The 16195-nt window shown below is 48.7% G+C and overlaps 1 protein-coding gene across 1 annotated transcript in view; it reads left to right on the top strand.

The window, feature by feature from the left end:
• LOC138795298 (b(0,+)-type amino acid transporter 1-like) overlaps nucleotides 1-16195 on the top strand; it is a 37731-nt gene that overhangs the window by 7233 nt on the left and 14303 nt on the right. The window contains exons 2-7 of the mRNA XM_069974288.1: nucleotides 5500-5659; nucleotides 5747-5950; nucleotides 7040-7170; nucleotides 10964-11729; nucleotides 12649-12782; nucleotides 13559-13688. Coding sequence (XP_069830389.1) covers nucleotides 5500-5659; nucleotides 5747-5950; nucleotides 7040-7170; nucleotides 10964-11729; nucleotides 12649-12782; nucleotides 13559-13688 — 1525 coding nt within the window. The remainder of the gene's footprint in view (nucleotides 1-5499; nucleotides 5660-5746; nucleotides 5951-7039; nucleotides 7171-10963; nucleotides 11730-12648; nucleotides 12783-13558; nucleotides 13689-16195) is intronic.

Here is a 16195-nt window from a genome sequence, read left to right as displayed (position 1 = left end):
CGCCCCAGATTACCTGTAACCACCCCAGATTACCTGTAACCACTCTGTATTACCTGTAACCGCCCCAGATTACCTGTAACCACCCCAGATTACCTGTAACCACCTCGCATTACCTGTAACCACCCTGCATTACCTGTAACCACCCCAGATTACCTGTAACCACCACGCATTACCTGTAATTACCTCGCATTACCTGTAACCACCCCAGATTACCTGTAACCACTCCGCATTACCTGTAACCACCCCACATTACTTGTAACCACCCCAGATTACCTGTAACCACTCCGCATTACCTGTAACCACCCCACATTACTTGTAACCATCACAGATTACCTGTAACCACTCCGCATTACCTGTAACCACACTGCATTACCTGTAACCACTCCGCATTACCTGTAACCACCCCAGATTACCTGTAACCACTCTGTATTACCTGTAACCGCCCCAGATTACCTGTAACCACCCCAGATTACCTGTAACCACCACAGATTATTCATAACCACTCCAGTTTACCTGTAACTGCTCAGATTACCCGTAACCACCCCAGATAGCCAGTAAACACCCCCAGATTGCCTGTAACCACCCCAGATTGCCACAGGCTACCCATAACCACTACCGATTACCACAGATTGCCCGTAACCACCCCAGATTGCCCGTAACCACCCCAGATTGCCCATACCCACCCCAGAATGCCTGTCACTCCTCCCCCAGATTGCCCATCCCCCAGTTTGCCTGTGACCCCCCCCCCCCCGATTGCCCGTCGCAACCCCAGATAGCCGGTAAACACCCCCAGATTGTCCGTTACCACCCCATATAGCCAGTAAACACCCCCAGATTGTCCGTTACCACCCCAGATAACCGGTAAACACCCCCAGATAGCCGGTAAACACCCCCAGATAGCCAGTAAACACCCCTAGATAGCCAGTAAACACCCCCAGATTGCCCGTAACCAACCCAGATAGCCAGTAAACACCCCCAGATTGCCCATAAACACCCCAGATTGCCACAGACTGCTCGTACCACCCCAGATTGCCCATAAACACCCCAGATAGCAAGTAAACATTCCCAGGTTGCCCGTCACTACCCCAGATTACCTGTAATCTCATGTAAAAAAATTTTTTTTAGCACCTGCGCTATTCTAATAACCGATACTAGCTGCGGTTTTGCACCAGCAAAATTACGCTCCTTCCCTTCTGACCTGCTGCGTGCCCATACAGTAGTTTATGCCCACATATGGGGTACCGTTGTACTCAGGAGAACATGCTTTACAAATTTTGCAGTGCATTTTCTCTCCTGTTTCTCGTGAAATTGAGAAATTTCAAACTAAACAAACATATTATTGAAAAAATAATTTTTTTTCATTTTTACTTTCTAATTTTGAATCCTTTCCTCTAATACCTGTGGGGTCAAAATGCTCACTGCACCCCAAGATGACTTCTTTGAGGGGTGTCCTTTCCAAAATGGGGTGACTTTTGGGGTTTTTTTCTTCTGCGGACACTACAGGGGCACTGCAAACGCACCCAGCGCTCAGAAACTTCTTCAGCAAAATCTGCACTGAAAATGCTAATTGGCGCTCCTTCCCTTCTGAGCCCCGCTGTGTGCCCATACAGTGGTTTATGCCCACATATGAGGTACCGTTGTACTAAGGAGAACCTGCTTTACAGATTTTGGGGTGCTTTTTTTCTCCCTTTCCTTGTGAACTTGAGAAATTTCAAACTAAACAAACATATTATTGGAAAAATTCTAGTTTTTCATTTTTACTGTCTAATTTTGAATACTTTCCTCTAATACTTGTGGGGTCAAAATGCTCACTGCACCCCAAGATGACTTCTTTGAGGGGTGCCCTTTCCAAAATGGGGTGACTTTTGGGGGGTTTATCTTCTGCGGACACTACAGGGGCACTGCAAACGCACCTGGCCCTCGGAAACTTCTACAGCAAAATCTGCACTGAAAATGCTAATTGGCGCTCCCTTCCTTCTGAGCCCCGCTGTGTGCCCATACAGTGGTTTATGCCCACATATGGGGTACCTTTCTACTCGGAAGAACCTGTGTTACAGATTTTGGGGTGCCTTTTCTCTCCTGTTCCTTGTGAAATTGAGAAATTTCAAACTAAACATACATATTATTGGAAAAATTCTAGTTTTTCATTTTTACTGTCTAATTTTAAATACTTTCCTCTAATACCTGTGGGGTCAAAATGCTCACCACACCCCAAGATGTATTCTTTGAGGGGTTATCTTTCCAAAATGAGCTGACTTTTGGGGGGGGGGTTTCACTTCCCTGGCACTACAGGGGCACTGCAAACGCACCTGGCGCCTGAAAACTTGTACAGCAAAATCTGCACTGAAAATGCTAATTGGCGCTCCTTCCCTTCTGAGCCCTGCTGTGTGCCCATACAGTGGTTTACGCCCCCATATGGGGTACCATTGTACTCAGGAGAACCTGCGTTACAAATTTTGGGGTGCTTTTTCTCTCCTGTTGCTTGTGAAAAATTAGATACTTTAATCTGAATGAACATATTATTTGAAAATTTCTATTTTCCATTTTTTTCCGGCCTAATTGTGAATACTTTCCTCCAGCCCCTGTAGGGTTAAAATGCTCATTATACCCCTAGATTAATTCTTTAAGGTGTCTAGTTTCCAAAATGGGGTCATTTATGGGGGTTTCAAGTATACAAGCCTCCTAAACACACTTAAAAAAAGAACTGGTCCCTAAAAAAATTAGTTTTGGAAATTTCATGAAAAATTTGTAATTTGCTGATACATTTCTAAGCCCCGTAACACCGAAGAAAAGTAAAATATGTTTACGAAATTATGCCAGAATAAAGAGGACATATTGGTAATGTGACCTAGTAACTAATTTATGTGATACGACTTTCTTTTCTTAGAAGCAGAGAATTTCAAAGTTTGTAAAGTGCTAATTTTTCAAATTTTTCATGATATTTTTATGTTTTTCACAAAAAACACAAAAGATAGTGACCAAATTTTACCACTAATATAAAGTACCATATGTTACAAAAAAACAATCTCAGAATCGCTAGCATACGTTAAAGCATCACTGAGCTATAAGCGCATAAAGTGAGACAGGTCAGATTTTGAAAAATGAGCCTGGTCATTAAGGCTCAAATAGGCTTGGTCCCTAAGGGGTTAAACATTAGGAATAAAGCTCTATCTAACACAGTACTTAAAGGGAACCTGTCACCCCCCGTGCCGGGGTGACAGGCTCCCGACCCCCGGTTAGAGCCCCCTATACTTACCTGGGTCCCGCTTCTGGAGGTGGTCGGGTGATGAAGATCTCAGCCGCTGCAGCCCGGCGTGTGCGCTGAGAGATGAGTCCAACACCCATAGAGAATGACGGAGCGCTGGACTCTCCTGTCATTCTCTATGGGTGTTGGACTCATCTCTCAGCGCGCGCGCCGGGCTGCAGCGGCTGAGATCTTCATCACCCGACCACCTCCAGAAGCGGGACCCGGCGGGATTAGGTAAGTATAGGGGGCTCTAACGGGGGGTCGGGAGCCTGTCACCCCGGCACGGGGGGTGACAGGTTCCCTTTAATTCTTGCAAAACTTTAGGATGGATATTTTCTGGGCCCGATGATTTATGGATTGTAATGTTTTTAAGGGGTCGCCCCACTTCTTGTTGTGTTAGGCAGGTGAGATTTATGGGAGGATTTACATTATCCCTAGTCATGTCGTCTGTCATCAGATTCTTCTCTGTGAATATGGTAAAGAAGAATGTATTTAGTAGATTGGCCTTTTCCTCCTCCTCCTCCTCCTCCATTACACCCATATTATTTTTGAGGGGACCAACATTTTCAGTTTTAAGTCTCTTATTATTTATATAGATGAAGAAAATTTTGGGATTTTTTTACATTTTATGTGGCAATCCTTTCTGTTGCAATTTTCCTTCTTTTATTTGTTTTCTTTTTACACAATTTATTCTTCTGCTTTGTAACACCCCCTAATGGAGCTTCCAGTGTAAGGAGGGGGTTTTGGTTTGTTTCACCTTCTCACTCAGCGCAGTGCCTCCACCTGAGTCTTGACAAGAGCTTGCGTGGTATGCAGGAGATTGTCACTCTTCTGCCAGTGGCTGACTCAGGAAACCCCCTCAGGAACCAATTTAATGCTTGGTAAAAATCAATACTGGTCTTGACAATGGGGTATGAAGAAACAGGGAATGGATATGACATAAACATAAATGTGGCAACACAGAACCTTCCCCCTGAAAGCGGAACACTTCAGCAGCAGGAGGGGAGAGGGGGTGGGGGGGGTTGTTCGGTAACAGTGGTGAATAGTGTGAGCACACTAACAATTTAGACTCTAGGAGGTGACATCACACACAGTCACTGCACACCAAGCCTGCCAACACATACATCCACACTGACTATATGCAATAAGTGAGACTGCAGCCATTTAGTCAGATAAATGTCTATACGTTGGGGCCCAGTTGCCGTGGATGTTGGCGCACTTTAGAAGTTGTTGGTGCACTTAAAAACAAAAGACTGGCAGCTTGAACGATCCACCAGGTCACAGCTCTTGTGAACAGAACAGATTATTTGTCACTGTCCAGCCACAGCTTCACCTGCCAGGATACAAAGGGTTACTGACACTTCTGCTGCTGATCTTTGGAAATCCGCTCCAATTTTTTTTTTCTTGCTTTCTAAAATGGCAGCCGCCATTCTAGAAAGCAGGAAGTGTTCCGGGCAGGAAAAGCGCTTTCCCATTATGCCCGGAACACATCCAATCAGCAGGGATCTTGTACTAGCCCACCCACCGTGTGACGTCGGTATTGTTTTAAAAGGAGCGGTCACATAGTGTGTAGAGGGGGAGAGAGAGAGAGAGAGAGGAAGCAAGCTGCTGTTGTGTACTACAGACTACTGAGAAGATATTGTGGGGAAGGAAAGATTAGGAAAGCGGAGAGGAGAAACATCTAGTGATTGAGAGAGAAATATAGAGAGGGCGAAAGATAGAAAGATTAGGCATAGGACAGCAAAGGGTGCACGGAACCAAAAAGTGCAGTACAGATATACAAGTTTTATCCTGAGAGACTAAAATTCTTGGTGCAGGTGTAAGCATTATATTTAAAAAAAGAGCTATATATATATATATACACACACAAGTCCTATATATTACAGAAAATACTGTTCTCATCTACCAAGTGTAGAAATCATAATTTGAATATAAAGTCATGGCACAGCGGCAGCAGGAAACCTCACAAAGCGTTTCAGGCAGAGGGCAGGGGGCAGAGAGTCTGGCTCAAGGGGCAGAAGAGTAAGTAGCGCAGGAAGAGGGTCCAGTGGCAGGCCTGAGCTTCCTTTGTCACACCAGGGTCGTGTCCACACGTCTAATTCCACAGTCCTGGAGTGGCTGGCTCACACTTCAACGTCCACAAGGATGAGTAGTGAGACAGCCAGCCAGGTATCTGTGGGTACCTGGGACACGACCCTGACTTGGCACGGGCACGCAGCAATTCCCCTACATCCTCCATCTGACATCCTCAGCAACATCCCGCTAACTTTTGACGCGCCGCCTGCAAGGGAACTGTTGGCGTCTATGAGCAGCGAACTGCTCTTTGAAGACAATGAGCACATGGGGGATGAGACAGGGGACAATCAAGTGCAGGGCATAGCTGTGTCGGAGGCGATATCAGAGCAGGCCCATGTTAGGCCTGGCAGGAGAGCAGTAGGCAGTAGACGAGAGAGGACTGGGCAGGAGCCTGATGAGGATGATAGCATCATTCTGGAACAGGATGATGCTACATCGGATGTTACATGGGATCCACGGCAGGATTTGGCTTATTCAATGGATTCGTCTACCGGGAATCCGTCCGCCAGCAGGCCTGCGACAAATAAAAAGCAGACAGTCAGCAGTAGTCAACTAACAAGTCGGAAGCGTAGACGGGACAAGCAGATGACCACTGGGGAACCCTTCTCCACTGCAGGTCCTAGTATCGTCAGTGCCCGCTCATCCTCACAGCCTGTCGGTACTAGACTCTATACCTCGCCTGTGTGGCAGTTTTTTAAAAAGTGCCCGGAGGATACCTATTTGGTCATCTGTCGTCTGTGCGACATGCGCATTAAAAGAGGCAAGAGTTGCCATCCTGGCACCAGTGCCATGGCTGCCCATATGAAGTGCCACCACCTTTCCGCCTGGGAGAAAAGGGGTGATAGTGGGTCACAGCAGGCCCAGGCAGAGCCGCGGTCAACAGCAGCAGGAAGCAGCAGTGGTCAGGGGGGCCTTTCACAGAGTCAGACCTCCTCTAAGGAAGGGAGTGTGGCTTCACTCCCTTCTTCGGCTGGTGGCCCCTGTGTTGCTAGCAGTAGGCAGCCTGTCATCATGGAGTCCCTATACCGGAGGCAGACATATGCACCCAGCAATCCCGCAGCAGTCAAACTGAACGCCCACCTGGCCAAGTTGCTGGTGCTCCAGGCTCTGCCGTTTAAAGTTGTCGACTCGGCACTAATTTTCCAACACAGCTATCCCGGCCATGTACAGCTATGTTCGCGAAAAGGTTGCTGACTCGCTGAGCCATTCAGTGAGCAGACATGTACATTTAACTACAGACATCTGGAGCTGTAATTATGGGCAAGGGCAGTATATGTCCATTACTGCTCAGTGGATAAATGTAATATGGCCAGCGGACCCCCAGCAACTTTTCAGGGAAGGGCGATGACACCACCCCGTTGTCACAGCAGGGTTCCTGTGTCGCGGTCCTCCTCCACCTCCTCCAGTAGGTCCAAAACCTCCTCAACCGCCAGTGTTCCTCCCTTGTACCACTTGGGTGTAGCACGGAGGTGTCACGCTGTGCGCATCTAGCCTGCCTGGGTGAAAGGAGACACACAGGGGAAGAGCTGCACCGACTGCTCGGGAAATCCTCTTGTGGCTGACTCCACGCCATCTTAAAGTTGGCACATGGTGAGTGACAATAGGAGCAGCATTCTCTCCGCGCTGCGCCGAGGAGCTATGAGGCACGCTTCGTGTATGGCACATGTTTTAAACCTAATAGTTACACACTTTCTAAAGCCTTCATCCCATTTACAGACTGTGCTATCAATGGCTCGAAAGCTGTGTAACCATTTCAGCCATTCAAGTCACTCTCACTACATCCTCCTCGACCTGCAGCGCAGGAATGGTCTTCCCAACCATCGTCTCATTTGCGATGTGGCCACGCAGTGAACTCCACCCTCCACATGTTGGACCGGCTCTATGAGCAGAGGAAGGCCTTGACTGATTTCCTCTTGATGCAGGCGGACACGGCGACCCCCCTTTGTAACCTGGAGCTCGGCCAGTGGCAGCTCATGCGTGACACGCTTGCTACGACCCTTTGAGGAGGCCACCTTTCTGGTCAGTAGGCAAGACACAGGACTGAGCGCCATCATAACCATGCTTTATGTACTGGAGCTGATGTTGATGAGACTCAGTGGCGAGGGGGAAGAGGTCTTGCCACTGTCAAAGCCTGGCTCGCTGGAGGAAGGCTTAGCAGAAGAGGACGTAGAGGAAGTTTAGGAGGAGGAGGACCTGAACGCACAGGAACTCTTAGGGGAGATGGGTGGAGAAGAAGGAGATGAGCCTTCCTGCCAGGCCAGAGGGGGGGCAGAGGAGGATATTCAGGGCTATGAGGAGGATGGAGGCAGTACCCATTGGCAGTATGCTGTGGAGACGGAGGTGGGGACTCCTTCCCACTCCCTGGTGGAAATGGCTAAGCGCATGTTGATATGCTTTCGGGCTGACCTACGCTTGCAAAGGATTCGTCAACGGGACGACTTCTGGCTGGCCAAACTACTGGACCCACGGTATCGCAACAAGCTGTGTGAATTCATTCACCCTTCCCAACGGGAGGAAAAAATGAATTATTATAGAGAGGAGTTGGGTGCACAGTTAGTGGCAGCCTTTGAAACACGGTGCTCTCATTTACGCCATTCCCACCAAGGCCACACCAGCAGCGATGCCTCCTCCACATCCTCCTCTAGCAGCTTGGGTGGCATGAGCAGCGGCACCAGTCTGAGCCTGATGTCCATGATGCACGCTTTCATGCAGCCACAGGCCGGGGTAACAGGAGCACCCGCACAGCAGCAGGACATGGCGGCACACCTCAAACAGCAAGTCCAGGTGTTTTTGGACTCTACGTTGCCACCTAACGTCCCTGAACCCCTGGACTACTGGGTGGGAAAATTAGATGTCTGGCCACAACTTGCTGAATTTGCTTTGGACATACTCTCCTGTACGGCCAGCAGTGTGTCATCCGAGCGAGTTTTCAGCGCAGCAGGTCATATGGTCAGTTCCAGGAGAACCAGATTGTCCTGTGATAGTGTGGAACGTCAGACTTTCTTCAAAATGAACGCCACATGGATAGATAAGGACTTTGTGACACCTGCTCCTGATACCACAGAGTAGGATTTGGTCCTGTTGTCACCAAGATGTAGGACCTTTTCTGCATCTATTATGGCTTATATGTGAACTAGACCTTACTGGTCATTCCACCATTCCTGCTGCCCTGCTACCTCTCGCCTGTCCATGGACCTCATTATTCTGCTTCTGCTGTTCATGTCACCCTATTACAACTGCTACTCCTGCCCTAGCCTTCACTGGCCTCATAATTGGCTACTGCTGGGCCTTAACTGGCATCCATGTTGACTACTGCTGTGCCTGCCCTTGCCTCCTTGTTGGCTACTGCTGGGCCTTAACTGGCATCCATGTTGACTAATGCTGTGCCTGCCCTTGCCTTCTTGTATGCTACTGCTGGGCCTTAACTGGCATCCATGTTGACTACTGCTGTGCCTGCCCTTGCCTCCTGCTGGGCCTTATCTGGCATCCATGTTGACTATTGGTGTGCCTGCTCTTGCCTCCTTGTTGGCTACTGCTGGGCCTTAACTGGCATCCATGTTGACTAATGCTGTGCCTGCCCTTGCCTCCTTGTTGGCTACTGCTGGGCCTTAACTGGCATCCATGTTGACTACTGCTGTGCCTGCCCTTGCCTCCTTGTTGGCTACTGCTGGGCCTTAACTGGCATCCATGTTGACTAATGCTGTGCCTGCCCTTGCCTTCTTGTATGCTACTGCTGGGCCTTAACTGGCATCCATGTTGACTACTGCTGTGCCTGCCCTTGCCTCCTGCTGGGCCTTATCTGGCATCCATGTTGACTATTGGTGTGCCTGCCCTTGCCGGCTACTGCTGGGCCTTAACTGGCATCCATGTTGACTATTGGTGTGCCTGCCCTTGCCTCCTTGTTTGCTACTGCTGGGCCTTAACTGGCATCCATGTTGACTACTGCCGTGCCTGCCCTTGCCTCCTTGTTGGCTACTGCTGGGCCTTAACTGGCATCCATATTGACTACTGCTGTGCCTGCCCTTGCCTCCTTGCTGGCTACTGCTGGGCTTTACTGGCATTCATGTTGACTACTGCTGTGCCTGCCCTTGCCTCCTTGTTGGCTACTGCTGGGCCTTAACTGGCATCCAGGTTGACTACTGCTGTGCCTGCCCTTGCCTCCATGTTGGCTACTGCTGGGCCTTAACTGGCATCTAGGTTGACTACTGGTGTGCCTGCCCTTGCCTCCTTGTTGGCTACTGCTGAGCCTTAACTGGCATCCAGGTTGACTACTGCTGTGCCTGCCCTTGCCTCCATGTTGGCTACTGCTGGGCCTTAACTGGCATCTAGGTTGACTACTGGTGTGCCTGCCCTTGCCTCCTTGTTGGCTACTGCTGGGCATCCAGGTTGACTACTGCTGGGACTTAACTGGGATCCATGTTGACTACTGCTGCTCCTGCCTGGCCTCCATGATGGCTACTGCTGCTCCTGCTTGGCCTCCATGTTGGCTACTGCTGCTCCTGCCTGGCCTCCATGTTGGCTACTGCTGATCCTGCCTGCCCTCCATGTTGGCTACTGTTGCTCCTGCCTGTCCTCCATGATGGCTACTGCTGATCCTGCCTGTCCTCCATTATGGCTACTGCTGCTCCTGCCTGGCCTCCATGTTGGCTACTGCTGAAACTGCCTGGCCTCCATGTCGGTTACTGCTGATCCTGCCCGCCCTCCATGTTGACTAATGTTGCTCCTGCCTGGCCTCCATGTTGGCTACTGCTGCTCCTGCCTGGCCTCCATGTTGACTACTGTTGCTCCTGCCTGTCCTCCATGTTGGCTACTGCTGCTCCTGCCTGGCCTCCATGTTGGCTACTGTTGCTCCTGCCTGTCCTCCATGTTGGCTACTGCTGCTCCTGCCTGGCCTCCATGTTGACTACTGCTGCTCCTGTACTGGCCTCAAATGACTATTGCTGGACCCCCACTGGCCTCCAATGACTACTGCTGCTCCTTCACTGCATTTGTGACCTTTTTACTGCATAGACCCTGTAATGGTGAGTTTCCTGCATAGACCCTGTAATGGTGAGTTTCCTGCATAGACCCTGTAATGGTGAGTTTCCTGCATAGACCCTGTAATGGTGAGTTTCCTGCATAGACCCTGTAATGGTGAATATTGAAGTCTAAAAAAAAAAAAATGACTTTGAGACATCGAAAAGATAATGATGTTACTGACATGTAGAGCCCTAAATTCAACCAAATACCCCCGTATCATATAGATGCTTTAAACTATGAAATCCTACGAAATCCGAAATTGGGTCGAACCGAACTTTCCGAAAAAATCCGGAAGTCCGGTCGGACCGAACTTTTGAAAAGTTCGCTCATCTCTAGTTACATCTTTACTTTCTTGTTTTAGTGGTCTGAATGTTTTTTTTAATTTATTTATCATTTATCCCTTACAGCTGTAGTTAACCATCTTTCAGCATAACTTATGGTAGCATCCATATGTCACCTATCCCTCATCACTAACCACAATATATGATTTATTAGCTGTTTAGTAGCAGATCATTAACCATAATACTATATAGAACGTGCTATGTACTCGTCATTTTAATAATTAACTTGGGTATTAAATATACATATATAATAAACAACTGCAGTTCTTTTCTCTTTCAGAAGCCTTGGTTCAGAGGACTACACTGACAAGATGGGGATAAAGGTTACTTCTTCTGATGATGAAAAAATGGACAATGACACAGGGAAGATCTATCTGAAACGGGAGCTCGGCCTCACCAGTGCTGTGTCTATGATAGTTGGCACCATCATAGGCTGTGGGATCTTCATGTCTCCACAATGGGTCCTGTACTACATGGGAAGCCCTGGGGCTAGTCTTTGTATATGGGCAGCTTGTGGCCTCCTGGCTATGCTAGGTTCTCTATGTTATGCTGAACTTGGGACTGTCATTAAGGAATCTGGAGGAGAATACATATATATTTTAAGGAATGTTGGCTCCTTACCGGCCTTCCTCTTTGCATACACCTCGGTCATTGTGCTGAAGCCGGCCGGGATAGCTGGCGTCACCCTCAGTTTTGCAGAATACGTTGTGACTGCTTTCTTCCCAGACTGTCCATCTCCAGAAGTCGTCATCAAGTGCACAGCAACCGCCTGCGTCCTTGTCATGGGAATTATCAATTGCCTCAATGTCAGACTTTCCATGTCCGTCATGGTCTTGTTCACGGCAGCTAAGGTGATAGTCCTGGTGGTAATAATAGTAGGTGGCATAGTCCTTCTAGCCCAGGGAAACACCCAGGTTTTACAGAACAGCTTTGAAAACACAGCGGTTGGTTTTGGTCCTGTTGGGATGGCGTTTTATCAAGGTCTCTGGTCCTACGATGGATGGAATAATCTGAATTTTATTACAGAGGAACTGAAGAACCCTGAGGTTAGTAAGTGTTGTCCTTTCTAGACAACATCTTCTTTTGATCTAGCCAGTTATCACTCGGGTAAGCCTCTGGAGGTCATAGAGCAAAGTATTGTAATATAGCATCTACCTAGCTATAGTCATATGCCGTAATAAGCTATACTGACAGTGGTGGTCTCAGTAGGATAATCTTTTGCCTTACCTACCTGCAGTAACTGAATATATGTGGTTTAGAACACTGTCCGATTTTCCAAAGTCTATAAAGAACTCCCAAGTATGCTTTAAAGCGACTCTGTACCCACAATCTGATCCCCCCCCCCCCCCCCAAACTACTTGTACCTTCAGATAGCTGCTTTTAATCCAAGATCTGTCCTGGGGTCCGTTCGGCAGATGATGCAGTTATTTTCCTAAAACTTTTAAACAGGCAGCCCTGTGCCCAACGGCCGGGGCTTAGAATGTGTATGCATTAGGCTGGCACACCCTCTCTGTTCCTCCTCCCCGCCCTCCTCATCATTGGTAATGCTCCAGGCAGACTGTCTCCTATTCCTCACCTGTGTGAATACTGAACATGGGCTGGATCGTTAAGGCACCTGTGCAATGTTCAGACAAAAGAAAATGTTCCAGTGGCATTCCTAATGATGAAGAGGGCGGGGAGGAGAGACGGAGGGGTGGTACAAAGTTAGGGCACATATACTCTAAGCCCCAGCCGTTGGGCATGGGGCTGCAAGTTTAAAAGTTCTTTTTTAGGACAATAACTGCATCACCTGCCGAATGGACCCCAAGACAGATCTTGGATTAAAAGCAGCTATCCGAAGGTACAAGTGGTTTGGGGGAGGGGGGGGGTCAGATTGTGGGTACAGAGTCGCTTTAATCTTCTTTTACATCGTTCATAGAGTGATGCTTTGTAACTTTATTGTAACTCCTTTTGTATATGTTTTAGGTGAACCTTCCTCGAGCGCTGATGATCGCAATCCCACTTGTCACATGTATTTACCTTCTGGCTAACGTCAGCTATTTTGCAGCAATGACACCGCAGGAGTTACTTACATCAGATGCTGTCGGCATTAGTTGGGGGTCAGTCTATAAATTGTAATTTGTTTATTTAATTTTTTAAATGGGTGTTATGGCAAAAACCAGACTCTGGGTGCAAAAGAAAAAAAAGTTCTCCTCTGCTTCCATCTCTCATCGCTGCCGTTCCAACAATGCTAGATTCCTGCTGCTCCCCGCTTCCTACATATCAATCCTTCCAAGAAACACTCACTCACTGCCAATCACTGCTGTGGCTTAGAGGGCATTTCCAGCAGGGTCAACGCCTTCTAGGAAGCAGGGAGCAGTTGTGAGGAGCTAAGGCCTGGTGAAATGGGTGTGGGGGGAAAAGGGGCAAGTGAGTATGCTTTTTTCTTTTCGGTATTTTTTTTCTACTTTTCACTCCTGTCCTAAATCACTTAAAAGAGTTATCCTGTGTTAGAAAAAACATGGCCACTTTCTTTCAGAGACAGCACCACTCTTGTCTCCAGTTCGGGTATAGTTTCCAATTAAGCTCCATTCACTTCAATGGAAATTAATTGCAAAACCTGCACCCAAACTGGAGACAAGACTGGTGCTGTCTCTGGAAGAAAGTGGCCATGTTTTTCATATGCTGGATAACCCCTTTAAGCCTAGATGTAGCCTTCCCATTTGTCATATGCCGCACAGGGAAAGAGAGAGGGAATGGGGGACAGTCACTCGTTTTGAGTAGTTAGGGAGGTGGCGGTGAAGCTATGTTATTTTATAGGTGGCCGTCCTGATCTTTACTTTTTCAGACTACAGTCCAACTTATTTCTTATTTTTCCAATAACCATTTCCTGCAGATGGAAGGTGCTGGGGACATGGACGTGGATTATCACTTTGGGGGTCGCATTTTCTACTTTCGGCTGTGGAAATGGGAATCTCTTCACTACAGGACGAGTGTGCTATGTGGCCGCCAGAGAAGGACACCTGGTAATTCCCATGTTTAACCCTTTCTGTGTTTTATATATATATATATACAGATGAGCGAATAGTGAAATATTCGATCATTCGAAATTCGATCTGAATAGCTCCCGATATTTGACTATTCAAACGGCAGGGCAGGCCAGCACCGCCAATGCTATATAATGAGAGTTCGAGCCACGTGTCAAACTTGGGGACCCAAAACAGGTAGGGCGCCGAGGGATCAGGGAGGACAGGGTTGTGTTCGGCCAGGTACTCCCGCAACATCCGCCGATACTTGTATCTTCTGTTCGTACTAGGCCCTGCAGTTATGGAACTTTGGCGAGGGGGTGCCATGAACGTGTCCCATACTGTGGAGAGTGTTCCCCTGGTGGCTGTGGACCTGATGGATGTTGTCCGGCTTTGGGAGCAACTCTCTTCTCTACCGCCAGCAATGGAAGGTGGGAATATCTCCATCATATTCTGCAGCAGTTCTCTCTGGTACTCAAGAAATTTGGTGGTCCTCTACTGTACTGTAATAAAAGAGGAGATATTATCTTCATACCGGGGGTCCAGCATTGCGATAACCCAGTATTTTTTGCTCCCCATTATGTGGACAACGCATTTGTCCCTCGCAAACTGTGAATTGGCATCACTTTGCTGCTCCCACCAGAAGGATCGCTCAATATTTCCTCCTCCTCTGCCTCCTTTTCGCCCCATCCTGGCTGGACCAATGGGACGCACACAACTGCACCGCTAGCCTCGCTGACAGTGTGGCCAACAGCTTTCTCCTCTTCTTCCTCGAAGAATCGACGCTGAGAAGCTGACAGGAGTGTAGTGTGACTGTCTAGTTCCGTCACGTCTCCTATCCCGGCCTCCTGTGCGTGCAAGGCGTTCTATCTGATGGCGATGAGGGATTCTTTAACAACGCATAGCAGTGGGATGGTTACGCTCACTTTGGCATCGTCGCAGCTGACCCTTTTGGTGGACTCCTTGAATATCCTTAAAACTTTGCATAAGTCTGCCATCCATTGCCACTCATGTTTGGCAAACAAACTTAAGGAGCAGAGTTGCTTTATGCCTTGGAGATACGTGTCCGGGGTGGAACGAATGATGAAACGCAGGGCATTTCCGGTTCGCCGCCTGAGGTGGAACGCATGATGGAATGCAGGGCATTTCCGGTCTGCCGTGCGTCGCGTCACTTACGGCCCGGCGCGAGATCCATACAGCTTTCCGGTGATCATGTAAGTAATCATTACTATAAAAACTCTATTCTTTGTAAATACTGTTGGCTTGAAAAAGGTGGCATATCCACTGAAACGCGTTGCCGTCTACATTTGGAATAAACCATTTCTTGGAATATATATCTGCTATATGCCATCTGATGCCATTTGATATCAAGCGTCCTGGAGGGGGTCAGGTCAGTGTATATGATCTTTCCCCCATAGTGAAGTAAGTGGATTATTTCGCTCTTTTTTCCCCAACACAACATATTGACGAGTGTCTATCTCTGAGCGCTATTGTTGTTTTTCTTGTGTTTTAAACATATGATATGTAGAATTCCAGCGAGTGGTAACATCGCACAACAGCCGGTGTTCGGGCAAATGCAGGTGTTTTTGTAGCTTTTTAAGGCTAGCAGCCGCCATGGTGGACTTCCGAAAGTGGGCGCACAGGCGTCGCACTTTCACCAGTAGCTCCGGCAGGTAGGGGTAGGTCTTTAAAAAGCGCTGCACCACCAAATTAAAAATGTGGGGCAGGCATGGAACGTGTTGGAGTTCTCCAAGCTCCAGAGCTGCCAGCAAGTTACGGCCATTATGACACACGACCATGCCTGATCCCAGCTGCAGCAGCGACAGCCAAATTTCTGCCTGCTGCAAGATGGCCTCCTTTACCTCTGGGGCGCTGTGCTGCTTATCACCCAGGCTGATAAGCTTGAGCACGGCCTGCTGACGTCTCCCCACGCAAGTGCAGCAAAGTTTCCAGATCACGGCTGAGGACGATTTTACGGAGGAGGAGGAGAGGGAGGGGTTGTCAGAGCCCGTGCTGGCAATCTTAGGCGGGGGGAGAAGGGAGGCTGTCCCTGCTTGAGACCCGGTACCCGCCTCCACAACATTCACCCAGTCTGCCGTCAGTGAGATATAGCTTTCCTGGCCGCAAGCACTTGTCCACGCGCCAGTGGACCTTCGCGCTAACCACGTAACTCAGAGCCCACCCAATGTTACGGGACATGCGCTGGTGCAAGGCGGGGACGGCACACCCGGAAAAGTAGTGGCTAGGGACACAATACTGAGGTGCGGCAGCTGCCATCAGGTCACGGAAGGTCTGCGTCTCCACAAGCCTAAGCGGCAACATCTCCATGGCCAGCAATTTGGAGATGTGGCAGTTTAAGGCTTGGGCAGAGGGGTGAGTAGAGGCGTACTTACGCCTGCAATCAAATGCCTGAGTGATGGACAATTGCTGTGAAGAGGCGCATGACGGTGCAGGCGAAGGAGCAGACGCAGGCAAAGGGGAAAGTGAAGAAAGCACCAAAGTGGCCG

Source organism: Dendropsophus ebraccatus, chromosome 6, assembly GCF_027789765.1.
Source record: "Dendropsophus ebraccatus isolate aDenEbr1 chromosome 6, aDenEbr1.pat, whole genome shotgun sequence".
NCBI classification, from domain to species: domain Eukaryota; kingdom Metazoa; phylum Chordata; class Amphibia; order Anura; family Hylidae; genus Dendropsophus; species Dendropsophus ebraccatus.
Note: the sequence above shows the minus strand (reverse complement) of the source record. Positions and strands in the feature narration are given on the sequence as shown.